Source organism: Euleptes europaea, chromosome 17 (genome assembly GCF_029931775.1).
Source record: "Euleptes europaea isolate rEulEur1 chromosome 17, rEulEur1.hap1, whole genome shotgun sequence".
Lineage (NCBI taxonomy): Eukaryota > Metazoa > Chordata > Lepidosauria > Squamata > Sphaerodactylidae > Euleptes > Euleptes europaea.
Genome location: NC_079328.1, coordinates 10,802,537 through 10,824,292, shown reverse-complemented (window position 1 = coordinate 10,824,292; position 21,756 = coordinate 10,802,537). Strand labels below are relative to the sequence as shown.

The following is a 21,756-nucleotide window of genomic DNA, read 5'->3' as shown; positions in this document are numbered from 1 at the left end:
TACAGAGTTTGTATGACATGAGTTTGTATGACATGAAGAAAGAAAGAAAGAAAGAAAGAAAGAAAGAAAGAAAGAAAGAAAGAAAGAAAGAAAGAAAGAAAGAAAGAAAGAAAGAAAGAAAGAATTGCAATTATGGATATATGACAATTATTACACATACCTACCAATAAATTATGTCCATGAAAAATTGTAGGTCAGCGTGGTGTAGTGGTTAAGAGCGGTGGTTTGGTGGACTCTGATCTGGAGAACCGGGTTTGATTCACCACTCCACTTGAGCGGCGGACACTAATCTGGTGAACTGGATTTGTTTCCCCGCTCCTACACATGAAGCCAGCTGGATGACCTTGGGCTATTCACAGCTCTCTCAGTCCCACCTACCTCACAGGGTGTCTGTTGTGGGGAGGGGAAGGGAAGGTGATTTGTAAGCCGGTTTGATTCTTAAGTGGTAGAGAAAGTCGACATATAAAAACCTACTCTTCTTCTTAGGCATAGCTTACGCAGATTGCACACATGGAGCTAAATTTAATATTGTTCTTGTAAAGATTGTCTCTCAGTTCAGTGTTCGATAGAAAAGATTATATTATATATAATATAATATATATATTATATATAATGGAAGATTATATTCCTCTTACACCTTAGGGATGTTTGTAATTTGGCTGATACTAGTAGTAGATTTATCTCTCCTAAGTGAAGATATCTGTTTATCTTTTTTATTTCCTAGTAGAATTGTTTTGTCTTGGGAAGGAATTGGGGAGCTTGTAATTAAATTCCAAAAGTGTTGCGTAGCCACTAAGGGTGGTAAAAGGTGCCTAGTTAATACACTTTCTCCAACACAAGGCTGGCTGTTTTTGTGTGTGGATATGTTGTAATATCTTGTAAAAAGTTTGTAGGATAGCGCTGTCTGTTACTAATGGAGGCAGACGTTAAAGGGTGGATTGCACCATACTTAAGGCCAAATTTCCTCCCACTGAGATACACAGTTAGGGGGTCATATGCCAACAGTACACACCCAAATTTCTATTTAAAAGAGAAATGACTTTGTGCATATATGTAGGGCAGTCTATTGCTATTTTCCTTAATTGTGTTTAGGTCCCTAGTGACTTTATAAGATTCTCAAATGTCCATCAAACGTTGAACCTGAAGATAATGAAATCAAGGGACCTGTGGGATGAAGCCCTTTTCTATGATGCTTGATTTGTCATTCTTTTCTTAGACACATTGCATATTCATAGTAGGGCACATGTACTCCAGACTGGACAAAACCTCTTCTTTTTACCTGGTGGGGGGGGCAGTTGTCCCCCAAAAGGTTCACACTGGGGAGGTACCTAGAGCTAGTTTTTTTATGCCATTTATCCCAAATTTGAAATGTAGAATTTTGAAATGTAGACGCCAAGAAAGAATTAATATTTCTTTGGGATATTGTTTTCCTTTCATTCAAGCACGTTCTCATAGAATTCCTCTAGTTTTAGCCGGAGTTTGGCAGAGTACACTGTAATATTTAAGAGAATGTTTTTGAGTTGAGATGCTTCATAATACAAGTAGAGGGTGCGGTCTGGGGCTACCAATCCTCCTCTGTCAGGAGGGTGTTTAAAAGTGTGCAGAGGGAATCTGACTTTTTTACATCCCAAATAAAATAGTATGTAATTTTCTGCTTTCTTCAGTATTTTTTTTGAAAGCACTGTCAATGATACATTTCCTAACCTGAAGTAGGCAACCCTATCTCCTTCCCACCCAACAGCCAACCTACCTGTATCTGCCCTTCTCTCTTAAGCTTTTCTTCTCAGTCCGCCACCCCCCCCCCCAGCAGCCTCTACCTAGGAAAACTGTGTCCCAGTCGTGTGGTCACTGGGTAGGCCCACTTGCTGCATGGTAGGGAACCCTCAAGGACTTGTGGGGTGGCACCTCACATTCTCGTGTATCCCTAGGGTTGCCAACTCCGGGTTGGGAAATACTTGGGGATTTTGAGGATGGAGCTTGATGAGGGGTTTGGGGAGGAGAGAGACTTCAAAGGGGTATAATGCTATAGAGTCCACCTTCCAAAGTGGCCATTTTCTCCAGGTGAACTGACCTCTTTCACCTGGAGACCTATTGTAATAGTGGAGATTTCCAGCCACGACCTGGAGATTGGCAACCCTGTGTATCCCCTCCCCACACCATTTCCTCTTTCCCTCCTCCTGGCAACCACCTTTTATCCTCTCCCTTTAACCTGCCTCATTCTGTCTTTCTCAGCCATTCACCATCCTATCATTTATTTGCCTCCCATCTTCAGTTATGTGTGTGTGTGTTAAGTGCCGTCAAGTCGCTTCCGACTCATGGCGACCCTATGAATGAAAGTCCTCCAAAATGTCCTATCTTTGACAGCCTTGCTCAGATCTTGCAAATTGAAGGCTGTGGCTTCCTTTATTGAGTCAATCCATCTCTTGTTGGGTCTTCCTCTTTTCCTGCTGCCCTCAACTTTTCCTATCATGACGGTCTTTTCCAGTGACTCTTGTCGTCTCATGACATGACCAAAATACGACAGCCTCAGTTTAGTCATTTTAGCTTCTAGGGTCAGTTCAGGCCTGATTTGATCTAGAACCCACTGATTTGTTTTTTTGGCAGTCCACGGAATCCGCAGCACTCTCCTCCAACACCACATTTCAAAGGAATCTATTTTCTTCCTATCAGCTTTCTTCATTGTCCAGCTTTCACACCCATACATAGTAATAGGGAATATAATGGCATGAATTAATCTAGTCTTGGTGGCCAGAGTCACATCCTTACACTTCAAAATCTTTTCTAGCTCCTTCATGGCTGCCCTTCCCAGTCTCAATCTCCTTCTAATTTCTTGGCTGCAGTCTCCCTTTTGGTTGATGGTGGAGCCAAGGAATAGAAAGTCTTGAACAATTTCAATTTCCTCATTGTCAACCTTAAAGTTGTGTAATTCTCCTGTAGTCATTACTTTTGTTTTCTTGATGTTCAGCTGCAGTCCTGCTTTGGCACTTTCTCTTTTAACTTTCAGCAGTAGTTGTTTCAAATCTTCACTATTTTCTGCCAATAATGTAGTGTCATCAGCATATCTCAAATTATTAATGTTCCTCCCTCCAATTTTCACTCCACCTTCATCTAAATCTAATCCTGCTTTCCTAATTATATGTTCTGCATATAGATTGAAGAGATAGGGAGATAAAATACATCCTTGTCTGACACCTTTGCCAATTGGAAACCATTCCGTTTCTCCATATTCTGTTCTAACTGTGGCCTCTTGTCCAGAGTACAGGTAATCTTCAGTTATATTTGCTATTTATTTACTTCATTTATACCCTACTTTTCTCCACAGAGGGGACCAAAGCAGTTTACGTTATTCTCCTCCTTTTTATCCACACAACAACCCAGCAATATAGATTAGTCTGAAAGTATGGGACTGGCCCAGAATCACCCAGTGAGCTTCCACAGCAATGTGGGATTTGAATCTTGGTCTTCCAGACCCTACTTTGAAGCTCTAACCACTATACCACACTGACTTTCATAAGATGGCTGCTGTTGAACAGTAGCAAGCAGCCAGGCCTAACTGAATCATGCAAGTTGGGTAGTATCAAGTGATCTAGAGGTTGCTGGCCAGCCTAGGGTTGCCAGCCTCCAGGTGGAACCTGGAGATAGGGTTGCCAACCTCCAGGTACTACTGGAAATCTCGACAAAAATATGCTGTTAAGTCTATTCAAAATATGAAATGCACACATTGTTGTTGCAGTGTTGGTAGAAAGACGCTCCAAACTTCCTCTCTACCTGCTTGAGCTTTACAACAGCTGCTCTCTGGGAATCAGAGGACTTAGTTGCAGTCTGAGTTCCTCTGCCCTTTAACCTAGATTTTCTAGCAGCAAACCCAACTACTCATGCCGTTCAGCCTACAAAATCTTCTTGAGGAAATACATAACCCAGGACACCCTGGACTAATTGTGGAGAGTCCCAGATTTTGAAAAGTTCATTTTGCTAACTAAGTAACTAACTAACTTAGGGTTTTTTCTGTCACATTCCCATACTGGATCTGTGTGTTCTCACATGTGTGTTATGTGTTTGCCTGCGTGTAAAATTGTGTTTCCTCTTCTTGCCACCACCCCAAGATATAAAACCCAGCCTCTCAGTAACCAGCACCTTGGGGGTACGCTGGTAAGACTGCCTCTGAGCAAGTACAAAGGGCAGTGTGTATGAGCGGTCTTAGCTTGCGAGTGGGATTTCAGACACAGTCTGCTTTCTTAAACAGGAAAGAAGCTTTATTACTAAAGATTAAACTAGAGCACAGACGTGGAGAATAGCTATCATAGTAGGAGAATACAGATCTGAGGAAATAAAAAGAAAACATATCTGAGTTACATTATGCTACTTACCTCCAGATGAAGCAAACACATCCCCAGTCACCCCATCTGGGTGAAGTGTTTGAACACAGCACAGAGGAAGAGTTCACCTTTTAACACTTCTGCCTGCTTGGGTGACACCCCCCCTAATCCAGAGTTAGGAATCCTGCCCCTCGTGGGAGCTGCTCTGCTCTCTGCCAAAGGGGTCTCTGGGCACGTAGCCCTCATCTTTCTCTCCCTGATTGAAATTTACGATGTCCATCCATCAGATCCCCTTGGGCAAGTGTGTTACGTGTTTGCCTTCATGTAAAATCGTGTTTCCTCTTCTTGTTACCACCCCAAGATATAAAACCCAGCCTCTCGGTAACCAGCCCCTTGGGGGTACGCTGGTAAGGCTGGTAATGGCTCAACCACAGCTCCTGTTTTCCTGACTCCCGTCTTGGGACAATAAACAGTTTGCCACGGGTTCAAGAACCCCAATCGAACCGTTCTCTTCCTGACAAGTCATTCAGCAACCCTTGAAATGTATGATCAGTTTGCATCATCACAGTTAACATTTTGGACTTTCTCTTTTCTTTGTATTACTGGGCCCTGTTTGCTGTTTGCCATTATTCTGAGTGCCCTCCCCGAAGGCGCTGAAGATCCTGACTCTTTAAATTTTGCTATGTTCATAACCATTATGATTTAGTTTTACTTCTAGTTGTAAAGTTGTTGGGTGTATGATAAATGTTTGTTACCTTGAATGTCCCCCCCCCCCAAGCAACTTCACGTTTGCTTGCCTAGTCACAAAGGTGCTGTCATTTATCGATTTCAATCCCCCCACAACTCTCCAATTGGAAAAGGTAATTCAGGAAAGGGATCTATGCAGCCAGAATTCTGCTGGGTTACACTGAGATGGGCCCTTGTCCTTTCTTAACCAAAATGATTTAGATGTCTCCTGCTTTTCCAGCAATCCGTCTGAAAACTCCCTATTGTAGGAAGAGAAGCAAGCACTTCCTTTCAGCATAGGGATGCCAGCCTCCAGGTGGGACCTGGGGATCCCCCGGAATTACAGCTCATCTCCAGACTACAGAGATCAGTTTCCCTGGAGAAAATGGGTGCTTTTCAGGGTGGACTCTATGACATTGTACCCCACTGAGGTCCCTGTCCTCCCTAAGCTCCACTCCCAAATCTCCAGGGGTTTCCCAAACTGGACCTGGCAACCCTATTCATTCCTCCCCCTCCCTTAAAAAGGAGACAAACACAGCAAACAGGAGTCATACCTGCCCTTAAGGAATTGGCTGATGGCCATTAGGTGCAGGCAAGGGTCTCCTTGAAAAGATGCCCAAGAGCTACGGATGCCAGCCTCCAGGTGGGGCTTGGGGATCCCCCGGAATTACAGCTCATCTCCAGACTACAGAGATCAGTTCCCCTGGAGAAAACGGCTGCTTTGGAAGGGGGGGGGGACACTCTATGGCATTGTAACCCACTGAGGTCCCTGCCTTCCCCAGGCTCCCCCCCCCCCCGCCAAATCTCTAGAGTTTCCCAATCTGGATCTCTCAACCCTACCCCACTTCCCCCACTGGTAGCGCGGGGTGGGGGGGGTCCTGGCAACCCTATTCCAGCAGCACCTAAAGCTTAGTGGCAGGCTGCAGCCAAACCTCATGTGTGTGTGTGTGTGTGTGTGTTTGGTTGGGGGTGGGGAGATTAAGCCTTCACAGTAATCCCAGCATGAGATCTCTTTGTAATAAATTATGCTTAAAGGAAGTAAAAACTGAGCAGGGCTGCTTTTATTTTTACAAGTCCGTTCTAAATCCTGTGTACCTCAATAGAAACTTCAAAAGCAAGTGTCCCTGCTATCTGCAATATTACATTTGTGGTAGTGGTGGAGAAATCATTTTGAGAACCTTTGTCTATTCTATTCCTATTCTTTTCTCTTTAAAGAACCTTATCTGCCAACTCCAGCAGGGTCCCCGGTGCTGTTCCTTTAATAGGGTGGAGCTGTAACTCCTGCAGATCCCTTTGTGTGCTTTTGTGGAAAGGAGGGGAATATTCCCAGGGATCAGCTCCCCCTTCTCCTGCCTTAATCTTTTGAACTCACTGCAGACATCCTGAAACGGCTGAATAATTGATACGCCAAGCCTCTTCTCCAGCATTCGAGGGTTTTTGTGGCTCAGTGTCTTCTCTTTTTCTTATTCCTATTAACTTGTCATCCTTAAGAGAAGACACGTTGCCAATTAGAAGAGTGTTTTTTTTTAATCATAAGACGGCGGGAGGTTGAAGGCTGTTCTCTTCTTCCCTGGTGAATGCTTAGCAGCAGTCGTCCAAGACGCCACCTTTTGCCAGCATCTGCTGAAAAGCTGCAGCTCATTCAGAACATCTCCAGCCAGCTTGTGACCTAGAATTGGTTCAGCAAATGTGTCTATTTCTAAGGAACTGGGGCTCCCAGTTTGTTTGTTTGTTTGTTTGTTTCATATCCCGCTCTCCCTCCATCAGGGTGGGGCTCAGAGAGCCAGCATGGTGTAGTGGTTAGGAGCGGTGGACTCTAATCTGGAGAACCGGGTTTGATTCCCCACTCCTCCACATGAAGCCAGCTGGGTGACCTTGGGCTAGTCACAACTCTCTTGGAGCTCTCTCCACCCCACCTACCTCACAGGGTGTCTGTTGTGGGGAGGGGAAGGGAAGGTGATTCTCCCTTAAATGGTAGAGAAAGTCGGCATATAAAAACCAACTCTTCTTCTTCTCCTCTTCCTCCTCTTCCTCCACCACATGAGCGATGGACTCTAAGCTGGTGAACTGGGTTGGTTTCCCCACCCCTCCACATGAAGCTTGCTGGGTGACCTTGGGCTAGTCACAGTTCTCTCAGAACTCTCTCAGCCCCACCTACCTCACAAGGTGCCTGTTGTGGGGAGGGGAAGGGAAGGAGTTTGTAATCCGGTTTGCTTCTCCTCACCTTAGGGAAAAGTGGGGTATAAAAACCAACTCCTCCTCCTCTTCCAACTCCTCTTCCAACTCCTCTTCCTCCTCCTCTTCTTCTTCTATCAACACATTAAAATACACATAATACATACAAATAAATAGAATAAATACTAATTGAATGTAAACTAGTAATAAAGCCAGGTTTTAATTTCCAATTTTGGTCACGCCACTATAATAGCGGCTCTACAGCCAGTGCAAATGGTGCAGGTAAGACCAGCCTGCAATTGAACTAATTCTGCTCCCCAGCATTTGAGAAAACAATGAATGGGGGGGGGGAGAGAGAAAGAGAAACGGTCACCAACCACAGCACTAGGAGGAAGCGGATGAAATCCGAGGTAGTAAGGACTAAGCCGGTGGCCATGATCAAAGAGAGGGAAGAGGTCGATGGGTCAACAAAAAGAGTAGTGTTGCCCTCAACCGTAAGGCTGGTGGAATATCTCTGTCTTACAGGCCCTGCGGAACTGGAAGATCTCCTGCACGGCCCTGGCCTGTTAGGACAGAGAGTTCCACCTTGGCCCTGGTCGAGGACAAATGGACTGACTTTGGGCCAGGGACTACCAGGAGATTTTGAATACTGGACCATAATGCTCTTGGCGGGGAGCGTTTTGGGACCTAATTCAAAGTGCTGGCGTTTGACCTTTACAGCATTTACTGAATGGATTTTGACCTTTACTGAATGGATTGGGACCAGGGTACCTTAAGAATCTCCTCAGGTATAGATCAGGATGGGTAGCCGTGTTAGTCTGTCACCAGCAGTAGAAAAGAGTAGGAGTCCAGTAGCACCTTAAAGACTAACAAAATTTCTGGCAGGGTGTGAGCTTCGTGAGCTCACTTCTTCAGAAAGCTCCTACCCTGCCAGCAATTTTGTTAGTCTTTAAGGTGCTACTGGACTCCTACTCTTTTCCTCAGGTATAAACGCTCTCCTGTACTTTTAAGATCTTTGAAGGAGTGGACCTTGCCTCAAGTGCTCTCCTGGGGGCTGGTTCACTGGCAAAGCCACCCGGTGATGGCTTGGGGTGGCACAATGTGGAGGTTGGCAATACCACAGGGGCTTGACATAGCCCCATCCCAGAGTGGAGGGGATGGGTGTACTTGGCTTGGGGCAGCAAAATACGTTGAATTGGCGCGGGCCCTCCTCAGCTCCTGGAAGTGAAGCAGGATAGCCTTTTTAGTGGCTGCCTTCTCGTGGAATTTCTCACTCAAGTCTGCCAAGATTGCCATCTACCGCTTTATTAAAAAGCTGGTGAAAACATGCCAATGTGGACAGATGTTTGCTGAATGTTTCCCATGGTTGTAATCTTCTCCAGAATTGACCCAACTGTCAGGGATTCTGGAGAACCCAGAAAACATTGATGCTTGCGCTGTAAACCCTCCCCCAAGCAGTTTAGCAGTGGGATTATAGCCTATCTTGGCCATCTGTACCTTGCCTGTATGTGCCTTACAGTGTCGTCTCCTTCCTGATTGCTTTTCAGCAGTCCATTTTTGTCTTTTCCCCCTCTTACTTTGTTTCCCCCCACCCCCCACCAAGATGCACATTTTAAACAAACGTAAAATGCTAAAAATAGCAAGCAAAATTGCTGGGGGTTGCGGCATTTGACATGTGACCGGTTCCACCTGATCAGGGAATCTTAGCACATAGTAGTTTTGATGCTTGTTTGATGCTTGTGCAAATAGAAGTTTTGATGCTTGTTTAGATTATCTGTAGACCCCCCCCCCGGGAGCCTTTTATTCTTTGGCACAATGGAAGTGTTCAAATAGCCACATCAGTACTACAAAATGTGGGCCGCTTCATGTGTGGCTTTCTCTAGGCCCTTCGCTTCAGATCTGTGTCAAAGTCACTTTCGAATCATGACTTGCCAAGCCAGAAGCCCTTCTCCTGCCCCACAAATTGTTGTTTTTAAGTCAGGGTTGTTGTTTTTCAGATGCCTTTGCTAATTTCTGTATCGAAGAATAAAGTGGTAGGTTGTGCAACAGGAAGGGTGAAGGAGGAATGGTTCATGCCATTCAAACTGTGCAGGAAGAAATTAAAGCACAAGGGCTTCAAAAGATGGATGTCTCTCAGCAGGAACTGAAGGAGGAATTACGTGTAAGAATAGAAAACTGGGAAGGGTTGCTAGGAAACTGATAAATGAACTGGAAGGTAGGTTGAGAGGAGAAAGTGAAGAACAGATGGACTCTGTCTTTATACTGTCATGCGGATTGACAGCTATTCCCCTGTCACCAGTGGGGTGTGAAATGTCGAAACTGAGCAGTGTGGTTGAGAACTACCTCCTTCTCGGACGGGAGGGGTCCTGTGCGACAACCTTTCTGGATAAGGTTTGTGGATTATGTTGGATTTGGATTATGTAGTTGGTAACGTAAGATCCAAATCATAATTAGAAGAGCCATCTTTATGGCTAGAGGTCGCAGTCTAGTTAAACCCAAGTTGTCTTTCTGAAATCTGTGGTTTGCTTCAGAGAACACTGTTTTTGGTATAGTGGTTAAGAGCGGTGGCTTGGAGCGGTGGAGTCTGCTGGAGAATTGGGTTTGATTCCCCGATTCCCCACTCCTACACATGAGCGGCGGAGGCTAATCCGGTGAACTGGATTTGTTTCCCCACTCCTACATATGAAGCCAGCTGGGTGACCTTGGGCAAGTTACAGCTCTGTTAGAGCTCTCTCAGCCCCACCTACCTCTCAGGGTGTCTGTTGTGGGGAGGGGAAGGGAAGGTGATTGTAAGCCAGTTTGAGACTCCCTTAAGTGGTAGAGAAAGTCGGCATATAAAAACCAACGCTTGTTGTTGTTGTTGTTGTTGTTGTTGGTGTTGGTGTTGTTGTTGTTGTTGTTGTTCTTCTTCTTCTTCTTCTTCTTCTTCTTCTTCTTCTTCTTCTTCTGTTTTCCAGTGTCATTTTGTGAGCTCTGTATAGTCTGATGGGACAGTGAAGACTGTGAGGTAAACAAAGGGTTGGTCCAAAGAAAAGGGACAGGATCGTGGTCTGTTTCCATTGTCTGGAACCCCCTGGGCAGCGGATGCAAGCCTGTGGCGTTCTGAGCATGCAGCTGTGATTTTGGGCTATCCATGTGCAGTTGAATGAATGTTTAAATGAAGCCTTTGACAGACCTCCTCCTCTGCATCAGTGACAGCATTGAGAGGCGCCTTCCAGTCAAGAGGCAACTTCCTCCAACAATTTTTGTGCTCTGTGGAAATTCTAAGAGGGGAATCTGGGAGAAGATCTAAGCGGGTTGGGCCCATCTGGAGCAGGATGTTTGCCACGCTCTCAAATACTTAAGCCCAAAATGCACTAACTGGAATGGTTCTGACTTCTGGGTCACCACAGAAGTGGATGCAGGCTTTGTTCTTTTAACGAAAGACCACAGCCTGATTCAGAAACATGCAGGTGTGACAAGCCCCATAGCGAATGGATAGGACATGTTTGGTTGTGACTCAGGATGCTCCGACACCCGCTGGTTTGGCTCATGTGCTGTTTGTTTGTTGCAAACAAGGAACCAGTTTTCCAACAGACGGTCTGTTGATCAACCTGTTTGTGGCTGTTTTCCAGTTTGCTTCACTGTATTTCTTCCTAACTGCCGGACAGCGCAGCTGGTGCATTTTCACACAGCCCGATTGAGTTCTGCTCTCCCTGCCCTTTTTGCACTGCTGTTCCGCACAGCAGGCAGTTGCTTGCATAGACATTAAATCAGTCACAAATCGTATAAGACACTCATAAATAAACAGTACCTTTTTTAGAAGAAGAAGAAGAGTTGGTTTTCATATGCCGACTTTCTCTACCACTTAAGGGAGACTCAGTCCGGCTTACAATCACCTTCCCTGCCCCTCCCCACAACAGACACCCTGTGAGGTAGGTGGGGCTGAGAGAGCTCTAACAGAGCTGTGAGTTGCTCAAGGTCACCCAGCTGGTTTTGTGTGTATGAGCAGGGAAACAAATCCAGTTCACCAGATTAGCTTCTGCCGCTCATGTGGAGGAGTGGGGAATCAAACCCAGTTCCCCAGATCAGAGTCCACCACTCCAAACCACCGCTCTTAACCACTACACCACATTTGGTAGGCTCCTCTAATGATGTTAACGGCTCCCAATCTGTTTAGGTTGATCTGTTTGGTGCATGAGCAGTTTTTTGGGTGGGGGATGGAAACTGATGCAAACTTGTTTAGCATTCATTCATGTTGTTTAGTGCCAATCTACATATACCAGCTGAATGGCTCACATTGGAGCAACACAGTTGAACATGTTTGATGTGAAATTTGAGCATCCCAGCCTGGGACTAACATCCAGCTTGGCCCTGAGTGACAAGTCTTTTGTTATAGACAAGTCTATGTTGGGTTTTTGTCATACATATCTCTCAAGCCATTATAAATTGATCTTGTCTGTGACTTTTTGATCCAGTTCTGTTGTCTCTTGAAAGATCATTTTTGATATTTTTGTTGTAACCCCCAGCTTTATTCCTTATAAATCCATCAGTCTCGGCTCCAAATCTTCAAGATCCAGTCTTCAGACCTATAATCATACTCATTGATATCATGTAATAATTTTCAGATTTTTGCTATTTATATGATCATACTCATGGCCAAAAATAGTGCTCAAATTAATTAGCTAGTCTACTGTCCTGGAATATGCTTGAACCTTTGTAAGTCTGCGGGGAAAACGGCTAGTAATTGGAAAGTTGACAATTGTACAGCTGCTGACTAGAGGGAATGAGAAGTCAGTTTTAACTTGGGACAAAAACTTGGCAGAGGCTCACGAGATCATAGAAACATGGAATGGGATCACATACATCAGCGGTTCCCAAACTTTTCAGCCCACAAACTCAATCCCAGCGCCCCCTACCCTTTCCAACAACACAGTTGAAGGGGCCCACCTCTAGTGCCCTTTGCTTCCCCCTTGCCTCTTAGTGCTCCCCTAGGTAATCCCACCGCCCCATGGGGGGTGGTACTGCCCACTTAGGGAACCACCGACATACATGAAGGATGTGTTTTCCGAATGGTGGGGGCACTAAGGCGGAAGAGAACGGATATCATATTAATTCATATTAATTAAGGCGGATATCATATTAATTCAACACCAGTGGCTGTCCCCAATACCCAGAGAGGTGATTTTTTTATTTATTTGAAAAATTTCTTTAAAATATATGTATACCCATCTTTCTCCCCAGGGTCTCAGGCCCTGAGACAGGTATGATGATAATTGCAGCCTTTCTGTTCAAGTAGGTCAGAAGATTATGGGACACGGGATAGAAGAAGTAGTTTATCTGTCAGTAAGGATAGGCATTGTAAGAGATGATCTGAACTGACAGTAAATCTGATCACCTTACTCAAGAGAGCAGTCAGAACCATTAGTACTCTGACAACTCACTTGTAATCCTGTGGATAATTGGGAGTGGTACAGCTGGGGAGGTCTAGGCTACATTTCCTTTAACACCCTTACAAATAGGTCCCTTTGTTAAGTGGTTTCATGTGCAGATAGGGGTACCAGGAACCCCCAGATCCTGCTGCCTGCTGGCACTCTGGTGGCTGGCTTGAGTGGGGGGGGGGAATCTTTAAAATCACAGTTGCGTAACAGCATGATGTCACTGCCAGGGAAAACCTGGACGTGATGTCATGCTTCTCTTTGATGTCATGCCTCTCTAGGTACACTGGGTACTCTTTGGTTTTATCATAAAGTTTCCTGTGATTCCTAGAGGTGTAATGCCACTTCTGGGTTTTCAAAAAGGGAACACTAATATGGCTAATATTTTTGAAATTAAAAAAGTGTAGGTGTGATCTTTATTTTGTCGTCACAGCCTGCCTCATGAACATTTTTGTGGTTTGAGACGTCCATGTTTTTCTTTGGAATATCTGTGTTCTCACCAAATACTTCATGATGGCATGGATGGCTACAGTTTTGTTATTGTGTGCGCCTTGGAGCATGTGATTATGCTTTGAATTAGGGTTGCCATTCTACAGGTCTCCCGGAATTACAACTGATCGGCAGGTAGGATTGCCAACCTCCAGTGGTGGCTAGAGATCTCCTGGGATTACAGCTGGTGTCCAGGCAAAAGAGATCAGTTCACCTGGAGAAAATGGATGCTTTGGAAGGTGGACTATGGCATTATACCTCATTGAAGTCTCTCCCCTCCCCAAACCCCACTCTCCTCAGGCTCCACCCCCAAATCTCCACCCCCAAATCTCTCCAACCTGGAGCTGGCAACCCTACTCAAGGAAGTCACCAAAACGTCATACTCCCTTTTTGCAAAAATGGGACCTGAAACGGCAGAAGTCCTTGCGGCTCCACCATACCCCACTCCCTAGCACCACAGATCCAACTCTCTAATGCGCCTCTGTGGGTCTGCAGATCGGAGATCTCTGCTAAATATATATTTTTGGACACTGTACCTTTTAGTGGTCTGGTATTTTTTTTCCGGCCAGCACTTGGAGAAGGCCTCAAAAGAATCCAGAAGTGTGCAGGCGGACAAGCGAACAGACTAATTGTACCCATTAGCTTGCCCCTTAGTTTCTTGGGGATACACGTGACTGCACAGAATAACAATCAGTGTCAGTTTGAATTAGCATTTGTGAATATATCAGGATATCCGTAGGTGTTTCGAGAAGCTATTGTCTGTTTTACCATCCAATTTTTCTTCAAAGGTTCTAGCTTGTATGCTGATGAAAAATAAAAAAAATAAATTCTAAAACTTAAGATATCGTGTTAAGAGAAATTATGCCAAATTTCCATTTCATGAAGTCCTAAAATGTTAAAATTATATACCTCAGGGAAGGCAAAGAAACAGTTTCAAACAGATAAAGCTTGTTTGCATTTTGGCTCTCAGAATCATGAGGGGGCCCAGATACCTTTCAGATATCCCGAGAGTTACATCATAGGGTTATTTCCATTGTGACTCCTCCATTTGAATTTAAATACATTAAATGAATATGCTGGTTAGGCTTGCCAACTTCCAGGTGGGGCCTGGAGATCTTCCAGTATGACAATTGAACTTCGTGCAACAGAAATTAGTCCCCCTAGGGCAAATAGCTGCTTTTTTGGGGGGGGGCAGACTCTATGGCATTATACCCTTCTGAGGTCCCTCCCCCAAACTCTGCCCTTGGAGAAGGGAGGTGGAGTTAAGCTCCCCATTGAAAACCATATGGGCAGCTCCCTGCTGCATGCCATTCCCCATTCTTTTAGCCATTTAGAGGGCTTCTCTCTCCCCCCACCCCACCCAGTTGTGCTGTAGCACAGTAGCATGACTTGGTAGGGGAAATTCCTGGAGATCTGGGGCAGAGTTTGGGGAGGAGAGGGAGCCGAGTACAGGTGTGATCCCATAGAGTCTGCCATCCCCAGCTGCCATTTTCTGTCAGGATCAGGCGTCTGTCCCTAGCATCCCATAAGCAAACTCATCCAGGCAGGTATCCCAGAAGCAGTAATACTTTATTAGGAGCAAAAAGACAGATTAAAGAACTGACTGCTTACACGCAGGTAAGGCTGGTAATGGCGAAACATTGGCAGGTTGCATGTTTAAAAGCATTACAGGCTACAGTGGTAAACACGGCTAAGCATCCCTGAGATAAGCTATTCCCAGGACAGGCAGACTAAACATTAGTGCAGCTGTGGGAGAAAGGAAGAGCGAAACTGTACACAGAGTTTACAGGCATGGGAACCAAGGACTTGGTGTGTAGCCCGAAGCTGGCCTGCTCATGTCAAGAGCCTTTACCCCTGCTAGCAGCAAAGGCCTGACATTTTCTCCAGGGAAACTGATCTCTGTGGTCTGGAGATCAGTGGTAATTCTGGGAGAACTCCAGGCCCTGCTTGGAGGCTGGCAACTCTAGTGGGGCTCCTATTCCTTCCTGCTCCCCTTTGGATACTGCCTGAATTGGCATATGTAATTGTAAGTGCAATTCTAGACCATCACTGTTGTGCTTCGTTGAATAAAATGTGGTTGTTGCTAGAAATTATTTATTTTGCTTTATACAGCATACATTTCAAATGTATCTATGTATCTAATAGCGGCGTGTGGTCCCCATCTGTGGATAGAAGAGCTGTTTTATACCCTGCTTTTCTCTACCTTCAGGGAGGCTCAAAGTGGCTTACAATCACCTTCTCCTCCACACAACAGGCACTTTGTGTGGTAGGTGGGCTGAAAGAGTTGTGAGAGAACTGTGACTGGCCCAAGGTCACCCAGCAGGCTTCATATGGAGGAGTGGGGAATCGAGCCCGGTTCTCCAGATTAGTGTCCACCACTCTTAACCACTACACCACACTGGCTCCGCGGATTTGAACCACAGCGGGTTATAAATAGATGTTTCTCAAAATCGGGGTATTCCCCAGGTTTGCAGAACAATCTGAAAAAGTTAAAAAAAAAATACTTGGGGGTTTACATTTCTCCCAAATTAAAAAAAAGGTGTTGTCTGTGCATTTGCAGACAACGCACTTACTGGTTGAGCTGGTGGTGGCTGGGATGCAGTGTAGGCCCGGCTGCCATGGCTGCGGATGTGGGGAGCCGCTGTGGCCCCACATCCTCAGCCTAGGGAACAGCTGAGAGCAAGGGGGAGGACAGGGAACTCCGAGGCCCCAGCGGTGAGACACGGGGCACAAGATGGCAGCGGCCCGGAGACTGATGCAAGCCAGGTTACTGGCTTCCGCGCCGCCGCCCAGCTGAGCCTCGGGGGGCGGGGGTCCAGCAGGACGCTGGGACAGCCAGACACAGGCCAAGTCCGGGAGAGACTCTGGGCAGCCCATCCTTCCGTGGCCCTTAAAGCCTCAGCAAGGGCGGGGCTTGAGGAGGGCCTTGAGGAGGAGGGCGAGGCCTAGACCAGTGATGGCGAACCTTTTAGAGACCGAGTGCCCAAACTGCAACCCAAAACCCACTTATTTATCGCAATGTGCCAACATGGCAATTTAACCTGAATACTGAGATGTTAGTTTAGAAAAAACAACACATACATTAACATCTTTTGCCTTAAAAGAAAAACATAATGACAGAGCTTTTAATGATACAAACAACTTTTTATTGAAAGGTAAAAGTTTGCATTTGGCATGCTTTTGAACAATTAATGTTTGTTCAAAGCCCCTTAGCTGGGCGGCGGGGAGTCCAGGGAAGGAGGGGGCTTTGAACTGCTCTGTGCTGCGAGGAGCAGTTCAAAGCCCCCGCTGCCCAGCTGGGCAGTGGGGAGTCCAGGGAAGGCAGACGCGACAGCTGCTCAACTTACCTGTGTGTGCCCACAAAGAGGGCTCGACGTGCCAAGTCCGGCACGCGTGCCATAGGTTCGCCAACACGACCCTAGAGTATAAAAAGTATAAAAGGGGGCCAAAGGCAGAGGCCGAGGAGGAGAGGAGCTCCAGGGCAGTCTGAGGCAAGCTATTGGAAGGGCTTACAGGGTGCTGGCTGGGTGAGACAAACCCATTACCCTCAACTGAGGCCAAGGACACCGGCTAGGGTTGCCAGGTCCCTCTCCGCAACCGGCGGGAGGTTTTTTGGGCGGAGCCTGAGAAGGGCAGGATTTGGGGAGAGGAGGGACTTCAGTGCCATAGAGTCCAATGGCCAAAGTGGCCATTTTCTCCAGGTGAACTGATCTCTAACGGCTGGAGATCAGTTGTAATAGCAGGAGATCTCCAGCTAATACCTGGTTGTTGGCAACCCTAACACCGGCCCAGGGTAACAAGGGCGCCGTAGGGGGTGCAAAGTATCGGGGGCGCCCTGGAAGTGCCTCACAATTATATTGTCCATTTTATAAGAACATCCGTTCCACATATCTCACCCCTACTATGTCTAAGTTTCCAGGAAGAGCTGGAAAATTCTACACATATTTTCTCCTTGCAGACCACTCTAATGAGGCCACCTCTAATGTGGCCAAATTCTGTGCTGAGATTTTGTCCATAAAAAAGCAGATATTCCAGATGTTTTAATAACTTTTATGTATAATTAATTAAAGCACAATACAGTCATGAATTTTAATCCCTGCATATTAATTTTATATTTGTATGTAAATTGTGCTGTCAAATGATGTTTGCTGATCATTTGATCATAATAAATGTTGATTGACTGATGTATACCAGTTCCACCATGTTTTCGATTGGAAAATACCACCTGTGAAACAAAATTAATTTCCGGATTTGTTTTCTTCCCCTCATGTCCTCATAAGAAAGCAGATATTCCAAACATTTTAATAACTTTTATGTATAATTAATTAAAGCACAATACAGTTATGCATTTTAATCTCTGTATATTAATTTTATATTTGTATGTAAATTGTGCCGTCAAACTGATGTTTACTGAAATCTCGATCATAATAAATGTTGATTGATTGGTATCATTGATCATATGTACTGTATTTAAGATGTATACCAATTCCACCATGTTTTCAATTAGAAAATACCACCTGTGGGGAAAAAATTAACTTCAGGATTTGTTTTCTTCCCCTCAGATCCTCAGATTTTGGGACGCTATATACCAAGTTGAATCTGCAGCCTGGGATTCCTACAGTTATTGAAAATTTCTACATCTGCCCTACTAATAAAAAAAAGGTAGGAATTTCCTCTTCACTTGTGCATCAGTTGACCAGCTCAGAATATGCTGTGGTTAGCTTGTGTGTGGCAGGTTCCAGAAAAGCATGTCAATCTTATTTAGCTCATAAAAAAGCAGCTGTCAGAAACTCTAGCACAGAACTCTTGTCATGCGCAACCAAAAGATTATGTTCTAGGCTTGCTAGCATTAAGTAATGGTTGTGCAACCCATAATTGGCCAGCTCTTCCTCACTCTACCTTTTATCTAGTAAGGGTTATGGCTGAAAAAGCAAACAATAACATGCTTGACATGTGGCTGCCCTTGAAGACAATCTGGAAACTTCAGTGGGTGTAAAATGGGCAGTCCGTTTTCTATCCGGTTCTGCCTGTCAGGACCATGTTGTAATGGTCCTGGAGTACCATTACTGGATGCGTATTTTTTTCCGGGTCCAGCTGAAGGTGCTGCTACGTTCATCTGAAGCCCTCGTGACCTGGGACTGCATACGTAAAGGACCATCTCTCCCAATGTGAACCGATGTGGCAATTATGCTCATCACAAAAGGGTCTTCCAACAGAGCCCCATGCTCTGGAGGAGACGGTTTGTGATGGTCCGGGCCTTTTCTGTGGCTAGTTGAACAACTAATTGTTGAATTGTTTGTTTTAGTTTCTTTTAATTGCCTGGTTTAACTGTGTTTTAATTAATTTACTATTAATATATATTTATTTGTTTATTTATTTAGTATTGTCCCCTGCCTTGGGTCCTGACTGTATCAGGAGAAAGGTGGGGTATACAAATGACCAAATACGTAGATACATATGTACGTTCATTACATTGTAGAAACAAACAAACAAAAATCAGCTCTAATAGTATAACAACTTTATATCTTGGATGAAAATAATTACCAGTGTCCGAAACGCTTTTTAACAAAAAGGGCTCAGAGTTTCTGTCTCCTTTCACACACATACACACATACCCTGCTATACATTGGGAGGCATTTCCCTCTGTGGCAATCGCATGCCACTGGAGAGTGTGTGTGAATGAAGCTATCGTATTTGTGGGGCCAATGATGTGGGTCTTTCTTACTGAGCCACCTTTATGTTGGGAAGAAGGGAGATGAATTAGTCAATGGGAAGACGGTGCAGCCACCCCGGCAGTGTGGAGTTGCATCATGGGACTGCATTGCTCTGACAACAATCCTGAAGTTCATATTTGGCATTCTCACTTCTAATAGAGACACCTCTGAATTGATTCCAGTCCTGGGACATTTTGGCCATTTATGCTTGGTAATTAGAAGCGCGTTCCAGGCTGAAGTGCCCCTCATGTTTTTTTTAATTTTTCATGCTGAACCGTCATCCAGGAAGTAACTGCGAAGCTGGTGCATACCTGCTTCGCATTTCTTAAGAGCCCCTTTAACACAACCTTTTGTGTTTGCTCCGCCCACGCCTCAAAGAATCCCCTCAAGGAAGCATGCAAAATGACAGCCGCGTGTTAGCTATGCAAACGGCGGTTGGCGAATGGAAGGAACGAAGGAGCAGGCGAGTGGGGTGTGTATGGAATTTCTCCTTTTGCGTCGGGACCGTGAATAGACATTTTAAAGGTCGCATTTAAAAAAGAGCTTTGAGCGAGCATCAAAATTGACCCCGCATAAATGGCCTTTGTATATCTATTCCTTTAATATCACTTAACCAATTTTTTTTCTCTCTAACTTGCGTCAGTGGGAGGCACAGGTTGTCGGCCCGGTAACGAGCTGCAAGAGCCCTGAATTCAGTGGTTTTGATTAGCTTTGAAGCAGATGAGCCCTCTGCAATCTCCAGCTCCTCACTGGGCTTCTATTTCCCACTTCTCTTCGGAAGACAGTGGCCTCTTTGTTAGGAATGGAACCAGGCATTTCAAAGATTGCTGGACTTCCTGGCTTTCCGTGTGTGTCACCCTTGTCTTAGTGCTCGCGACAGACAAGAATTGAAGTCTTGTTTGGATGAGGCCATCAGGCAGGCTTGAAGGAACAGGATGAATTGGGGGCAGCTGAGAAACAAGGGGACCCGAATGGGAAGCATATTGATAAAGCCCGGCTACTTGGCTGACTTGTCAATCAGCTGTTCTCCTACTAAGGCTCCGGCGTCTTGATTTGCAGGTTATTTCCTTCCATCATCTGGGTAGGCAGGACTAAGATCTTTGACTTCCTGTCTTCCCTTGATGGGAAATAGCCTGCAAAATCCCAGTTCCGTCCTGCCTCAGAAGGGTTAGCAGGTCGTAAGCACAGCTCTGTGCTTACTTGGATTGGTGATAGTTTTACTTGGCTCTGCTTCGTCCTGGCTGCTGGCGACCCTCAGGGCAGCGCCCCACCAGGGACTTTCCCTGTGAGTTCAGCGATCGGTCCCTGCCCAATAAGGAGAAAAATTGCCAATAGTAAGAGAGAGTGAGAATGGAAGAATCTGCATGAGGCCGGTATACTGTGAACTCTGCTTGATCAACATTGATTTTGGGGTGACATCCTGGGAGGAAAGGTGCAGGAAAGCGGATATACCAGCCGCAGAGAAGGAGAGAGGCAGAAGAGAATCTTAGGCCCTATTCATATTACCGTTCTAAACCGGATGTAATCCGTTGTTGGCCCATCTTGGAATAAAGCGATACAAAGATAGGTGTTTATACAGCTCATTTGAATCTGTCTATGAGCCGTCTCTAAAGCGCTTTGGTCAGTTTAAACAGCACCATGATTGTTTTCCTGCCTTTTTTGCGGGTGCGTTCTTTTCCAGCTTTTTTTAACGTTCTGAGATTTGCGTTATAGCACTATTGCGCTATAACGCTATAGCAATATAACACAAATCTCAGAACTTAAAAAAAAAAGCTGGACAAGAACGCACCTGCAAAAAAAGACAGGAAAACAATCACGGTCCTTCCCAAAGCACTCCAGGCAGTTTAGACAGCACACTGGAGCGATTCAGAGGCGAAAGGAAGAACTGAAAATGGTTGAAAGCAGTTTTCATAAAAAATGCCTCAGCCTCATTTTGCAAATGGGACACAAACGGTTTTGTCTGAACAGGTAAAAGAAATCTGTTAGCAGCCAGGAACCAAACCAGTTGTGTCTGAACTGACACAAAAAACCCATTAGCAACCAGCTGCTCAAACGGATTATAAAGATGGTTTGGATAGAACCTTAACCTTTCTTCAGCACAGTGATAATTCAGGAAACAAACAAAATAAGAAAAAAAGAATGTAAACATAAAGGACTTTAGGAGTCTTTACAGATATTTATTTATTCTTTACTTTGTTTATACCCCACCCAGAGTGGATTACATTGTTCTCCTCTTCTTCATTTTATTCTCACAATAACTCTGTGAGGTAGGTTAGGTTGAGAGCATGTGACTGGCCCAAGGTCACTGAGCATGTTTCCAGGGCAGAGTAGGGATTCGAACCTGGGTCCCCCAAATCCTAGTCTGACACCCTAACCGCTACATCACACTGGCTCTCCACTCAAATGTGGAAAGAAGCTGAGATGGAGCCTTATGCGTGTTTTGTGTGATTTGGAGCAACCAGGTGGGGCCTGGAGATCTCGCAGTATTACAGTTGATCTCCAGACGAGAGAGATCTGTTCCTATGGAGAAAGTGGCTGCTTTGGAGGGTGGACTCTGTGGAATTGTACCTGCTGAGGTCCCTCCCCTCTCCAAACTCCACCCTCCCCAGGCTCCACCCACCCAAATCTCAAGGTATTTCCCAACCCAGATCTGGCAACCCTAAGAAGAACCAAGGTCCAGCAAGAGCCCCAAAGTTGAGAGTGGCAAAAAAAGCTTAGGTCCAAGAAAAGGCTTGATTATTAGCTACCGAGAGATCACTTGAAACATCGTGATTAAAGATTTAACGGAACCGTGTTAACGGACTGCATCAATTTAGAAAGGGAAGTAGGGGGGAGAAATCTAAACCACAAGAATCATCATCTACGAGGAGAGGATAACAGAGAACTAGGATGGGAGGTATATAACTCTGCTTTAAGAAA

At 45.2% G+C, this 21,756-nt stretch overlaps 1 protein-coding gene across 1 annotated transcript in view; it reads left to right on the top strand.

Moving 5' to 3' along the window:
• The window catches only part of SORCS2 (sortilin related VPS10 domain containing receptor 2), a 211,845-nt gene that overhangs the window by 71,581 nt on the left and 118,508 nt on the right, over positions 1-21,756 (top strand). The window contains exon 3 of the mRNA XM_056862280.1: positions 17,686-17,785. Within this exon, the coding sequence (XP_056718258.1) occupies positions 17,686-17,785 (100 nt within the window). The remainder of the gene's footprint in view (positions 1-17,685; positions 17,786-21,756) is intronic.